The sequence below is a fragment of the Pieris brassicae genome, chromosome 8 (genome assembly GCF_905147105.1).
Source record: "Pieris brassicae chromosome 8, ilPieBrab1.1, whole genome shotgun sequence".
NCBI lineage: Eukaryota > Metazoa > Arthropoda > Insecta > Lepidoptera > Pieridae > Pieris > Pieris brassicae.
In genome coordinates this window covers 9,915,461-9,921,460 of record NC_059672.1, presented here as the reverse complement: position 1 = coordinate 9,921,460, position 6,000 = coordinate 9,915,461, and the positions used below count along the sequence as shown (strand labels likewise).

At 30.4% G+C, this 6,000-nt stretch overlaps 2 protein-coding genes across 2 annotated transcripts; both read left to right on the top strand.

The window, feature by feature from the left end:
* The first annotated feature begins 741 nt into the window (after positions 1-741).
* LOC123713361 (ejaculatory bulb-specific protein 3-like) lies at positions 742-1,549 on the top strand. Its single transcript, XM_045666975.1, has 2 exons — positions 742-925; positions 1,365-1,549. The coding sequence occupies exons 1-2, from the start codon at positions 742-744 to the stop codon at positions 1,547-1,549; spliced, it is 369 nt and encodes a 122-aa protein (XP_045522931.1).
* Positions 1,550-2,630: 1,081 nt separating this feature from the next.
* LOC123713312 (ejaculatory bulb-specific protein 3-like) lies at positions 2,631-5,357 on the top strand. The gene is made up of 3 exons (XM_045666915.1): positions 2,631-2,724; positions 4,709-4,907; positions 5,173-5,357. The coding sequence occupies exons 2-3, from the start codon at positions 4,724-4,726 to the stop codon at positions 5,355-5,357; spliced, it is 369 nt and encodes a 122-aa protein (XP_045522871.1). The 5' UTR covers positions 2,631-2,724; positions 4,709-4,723.
* Positions 5,358-6,000: the final 643 nt, after the last annotated feature.

Here is a 6,000-nt window from a genome sequence, read left to right as displayed (position 1 = left end):
AAAGCCATGACTAACATTTGCTATTAAATTTTGACAGGCGATATAAATACTCGTTTTGATTAATTTATTAAAGAAATGAATATATTGTATCTAGTCATTTTCTCTATGTATAAAATACGTAGCTATTTTAAAACTATGTTGGATGATTCTTTATGTAACAAAACATTTTATATAATTTAATATTACCACATTATTTAAAACATGAAGTTAACAATTATATTTATTATTTGCTAAGAATATAATCAATAACATTTCCTATAAAAGCCCATTCTCTAACAATAATTATTATAAATCTTACTGTGGTACTTATCCCATATTTATTGTTGGAAGATTTCTATATCTTAGTATCTCAAGGCTTGGATTATTTATTTATTTTCTAAAATTGCTGGATAGAGTTGTTTTTGTATTTTAATAAGAATAAGCGAAATGAATAAGACAGAGTAATATTCAAATCCTTTTTGTTGTTATAAAATATTTTAAAAACTATTCACATACTCTTATATAAAATTACTCTCGTGAGCTGTTGATGTATCGCGCACCTTCAGCTATTATTAAATAGATCCTATTTCTAATTTTTATCATAACCTGTTTTTGTTTTAATTTTTGTGTGGTAAATGATAATTTTTTTTGTTAAATTCGTAAGTCGTAGGCATCAAATGTACGACCGTTTTCTCTCTTTATTGCTTCCTTATAATTCATCTATATACCTACATTTTGTTTAAATAGGTTAATTAATTCAAGATGAAAATCATTGTGCTGTTAGCGGTTGTCGGCGCTGCATTAGCCGTCCCAATTGATTACTATACGACAGCTGATGATAACCTAGATATGAAGGCGGTGGTAGACGATTCAGCGAAGCTCAAAGCCATGACTGACTGCTACCTGGATAGAGGCGATTGTGATGAAGTTACAATGAGTTACAAAAGTAAGTAAAAAAATGTTCACATTACACATTATTTCCCAAAATGGCGACATTGCCGACCGAATGGTTTTTCAGTTATCGGACAAGTATCTTCCTCAAAGTATCTCGTGAATCTAACATATTTTTCATATTAAGTAAAGGAAAAAGTTTGTAAATAAAACTAATAATGAATTCAATAATTAACTGCCTAGTCCAATACTAATTAATTGTTAATTGACATCAAACGGCGTAACACGATTCCGATACAAGTCTTCCAAAATCTGCTATTTTATTGCTTGCTTTACGGAGTAAGAAAGTCTAAATTTCAATCTAAAACATGTGTTTTATATAGTAACAATACCGTTCCATACATCGTCGTTTGTAACCATATTAACAAAAATCTAAATCAACCAATTGGTTATCAATTGACAGCTGTGAAAGTTTAATTATTTGTGGTTTCCAGAAATAATTCCTGTGGGCATTGAAGACGCGTGCAAGCGTTGTAACGACGCTCAGAAGCATTTGGCCAATACATACATTAACGGTTTGCTGTCGAACAATCCAGCTGACCACAACAGCTTCCAAAAGAAATATGACCCTGACGGAAAATACATGACCAAATTTATGGAAGCTATTAAAGGCTTTTAAACATTGCTAATGTCAAGACATAAATCAGTTTCGCATTCAAATTTGTTTATTTGCACTTTCGCTTAATCTCTCACTACTCTTAGTCTGACGTAAGCGATTTCACTTAATATATACGGTTAAGTCTTACTTTCAGCTGGTCTGAATACTATTATAAAAATGATATAGGAAATGAATATTACAGTAATTCATCAATGAGTTGATTCTATTATACTACTATCGTATTTGGAACGTATTCTGTGTGTATCTGCCTATTATACGTATATAGAGTGGACAAAAAGTCGCAAGCTGCAAAAAATTGTTCTACGGGAGGTCCTTAAGCTGCAGAGTTATAATTTATTTTGCTTTTTCATAAGAAAATTGCCGTTTTTTACTATTTATTGTTAAAATTTGAAAAATCTACAAACTGTATGTTTTTCACAATTTTCACTAGATTAGCACTGATGAGTCCTTGCGTTAGACATGCTATTTGTGGTTTTTTATTGGGTGTATTGAAGATGTTAATAAATTTCACGAAAACAAATTTACTTAAATCAGAACATTTTATTTACTTCGTACCCTACTGTGAAAACAAAATACTCGACCAAAAAGTCGAAGTTTTGGCGTATTTAATAGGAATTCTGGTTCATAAACCGAACATTTAAAAAATGTGTGCGCTGTCTCAAAACTAACTAAAACAATGAAAACCAGCCATATTATTTCAGCCTTCAATTATTTACTATTAGTACATATGACTGACATGCAAGGCAATACTTAAATTCGTATTTTACTTTACTAAATATCAAAATAAGAACATCATTTTGTTACCTTTCCATGGACCGTTTCCAGCATAGGTTTCGAACTTCATGAACAAAATTAAATTATAATAATTTAAAAATTGAAATACATCGCCTATTGTATTTGTCATTCATATAATCAAAATATTGTTTTCCACTGTTACATAATATTTTAACTAAAATCCTTCGAATTATGATATATAAACAAGTTGTTATCGGTACCGCCACTCCTTCCGTGGTCCAAATAAATTTATTTATTTATTTCAATGCTGAACAGTCCTCGCTTAGTCCATGCGGTGTATGCAAGAGCTCCGTCAATAAAAATAGAAATCTCGCTTATTAGTAACTGTTTTTCTTTAATGTCAAAGATGGTTGCCACTTTCCTGAGACGTCGATAATACGGTAAGTGTTTTATTGAAATATACGTAAATATATTTCGGCGTCAATTTACGAAAACAAGGTTCGTTATGAGCTATAAATGTCACGTGTTAAAACGCTTAATTTTGATTGGTTTACCATTCCGTGGACAAACTTTTCGGTTGTAGGTTACTGATGACTATGCCTACTTTAAATTGAAATATAAACTTTATAAAATTATGATATAAACTTTATTAACCTGAGATATAAACTTTATTAACCTGTGATATAAACTTTATTAACCTGAGATATAAACTTTATTAACCTGAGATATAAACTTTATTAAATTGATATATAAACTTTATTATACTGTGATATATAATTTATTCAATTGTGACAGTAACTTTATTAAATTGAGATATAAACTTTATTAACCTGAGATTATCAGTTATATTTTAATTAGAAATTTCAAAAATAATAATCAGTTTATATTTCAAATCAACATGATTTCTACAATTTTAAAAGATTTGAAGAGCTGTTATTGAAATAACCAATTTAATCACTTTAAATTTTCAATCTGCAATAGCAATCAGTCCCAGCTGGATGATGCTCTTTGTAAATCTGTATCACACCTCAATTACAGACCCCGCCAGCGCTGGTGGCAGTATTGTTAAGACACAACTGTCATTTTGACCCTTTGGAGTAGAGACTCATGGGCCCTGGGTTTCAAGTACACAGGCGCTAATTAAGGATTTAAGTTGGCGCCTGATAGATAGTACCAGCATTAAATGTACATTAGCACACGAACCAAACCTTTAAAATTTGTTTTAGTTTTCCGTTTATCCGTTTTTAAAATCCGTTTTTTGTGTGTTGGCAAAAAAACTAAAATCAATAACTTTTATAATATAAAAAGAAAACTTTGTATTGTCTAAATTTATACGGCCTTCGTCTTTATTAGGCTGACATTTTCAATGAAAAAGAACCAGGCGATTTAAATATTCGTGTATTATAGATATTATATTAAATCAAGTAATGAACGGATTGTATTTAGTAATTTACTGTATGTATAAAATACGCAGCTATGTTAAAATTATGGTAGATAACTACTTGGTTATTCTAAATTGTCGTGTTAATTTCAACGTGAAGTTGTTATATTTATTATATTATTAGCCAAGAATATTATCAATAATATTTCCTATAAAAGCCTATTCTCTATAAATAACTGTTATTGTGTTAAAAATCTTACTGTGGTACATAGCCCATATTAAATTGTTGAAAGATGTCTATATCTAAATAATTCAACAATTAACAACATTTGAATACTTTTATTTTATTATAAGTTAATGAATAGCCCACAGAAAATGCATGTGTCAGCAACTTCAATCTGATTCGGGCGCATTTTTTAAACTTAAATTATTATTATTTTTTTCAAAAAAAATGTTGCATAAAGTGTGGATTTTATATTTCTTTTTAAAATTTATTGATAACCTTTTCGTTACAATATTTAATTTCATTAATAGATTAAATGTAATACAAAACATCTTGCGCCTGGATTGTATATTGAAACCACCAGTTTGAAACTAATAGAAGCATGCGAAATATCCGTAAAGTTTACAATATCAACAGGGTTAATATTTACTGCGTCGTTTTGCGAGGAGGCGAATAGAATAAGTCAACCAAGCAGAGTAATATTCAAATCATATTTGTTGTTATAAAATATTTTCTCAACTATTCACAAACTCGTATATAAAATTACTCTCATGTGCTATGGTGTATCGGGCACCTTCAGCTGTTATTTGGAACAACCACGTGTGCCATGTGAGCAGTCGGTCAATGTTCGAGCAAAATCTGAATACATTATTTTTCTAGTTTTTCCCTGTACCTGTATTTGTTTTAATTTTCGTGATGTAAATAAAGCCTTATAATTATTTTTTGTTAAATTTGTAAGACCTAGGAATCAAATGTACGACCGTTTTCTCTTATTATTGCTTCCTTTTAATTCGTATATACCTACATTTTGTTTAAATAGATTAACTAATTCAAGATGAAAATCATTGTACTGTTAGCGGTTGTCGGCGCTGCATTAGCCGTCTCGAATGATTACTATACAACAGCTGATGATGACCTGGATATGAAGGCAGTGGTCAGCGATTTAGTGAAGCTCAAAGCCATGGCTGACTGCTTCTTGGATAGAGGCTCATGTGATGATGTTGCAATGAGTTTCAAAAGTAAGTAAAAAAAGTGTTTCATGTTAAAAATTATGTCTCAAAATGGCGTCCTGACCAACTCAATGGCTTTTCAATTACCGGGCAATCTAAAGTCTATTTTCATATTAAATTAATCGTGAATTCAATAATTCACTGTCTAATACTAATTAAAGTCAATTGACATCAAACGGTGTAACACAATTTCGATACAATTTTTTTCAAAATTTTCTATTTTCTTGTTTGCTTTTCACAAAAAAAATTAAAGTATTTTATTTGTGTTTTTCAGAAATAGTTCCTGATAGTATAGAAACCATGTGCATGCGTTGCAACGACGTTCAGAAGCATTTGGTCAATACATTCATTAAAGGTTTGCTCTCGAACGCTCCACATGACCACGACAGCTTCCTAAAGAAATTTGACCCTTATGAAAAATACAGAACCAAATTTATGGAAGCGATTAAAGGCTTTTAAACATTGCTATTCCGTTATATATGCTGTTTCATTCAATTTTATTTATTTGCACTATCGCACCTGTTCTTGTTTTTTTTCTTTATAGATAAATATTTAGTCTCACATAACTAAAGAATTCTGATAAACTTAGACTACGGCTAAGCTTTACTTTAAGCTGGTCTGACGCTCTGGTGTTATTGCGTGTAAGCCTGTAACTATATATTAAACGCATGTATTTATCTCTCGCCTATTATATACGATAAACCATGACTACTTAAACAACTGGAACGATTCCTTAATAAATGATCGACTATTTGCTTTAATAGAATAGTGCAGCAGTATTGTCCTAGCGGCGTGCGACTCTCAACGTTGGCCTTTTAACACTGGGTTGAAATGTCGCAAACACAAAATCTAACGCCATATGTTAGACACACAAGGCTTATCACAAAAAGGCTTTAAAAAAATAAAATGCTTCAAGAAACAAATACAATGGCCAAGACTTTATATATCGTAGAAATCTATTAGTTTTTTAAGCAAAATAATTATTCAATTTGATGTCTGATATCTTTTATTGATGTAGATTTATTTCTTAGGTGATATTACGATTGGAGTATAAATGAGTAGATTATTGTGCAAAGTAATTATTACACCAATATTGTGTAAT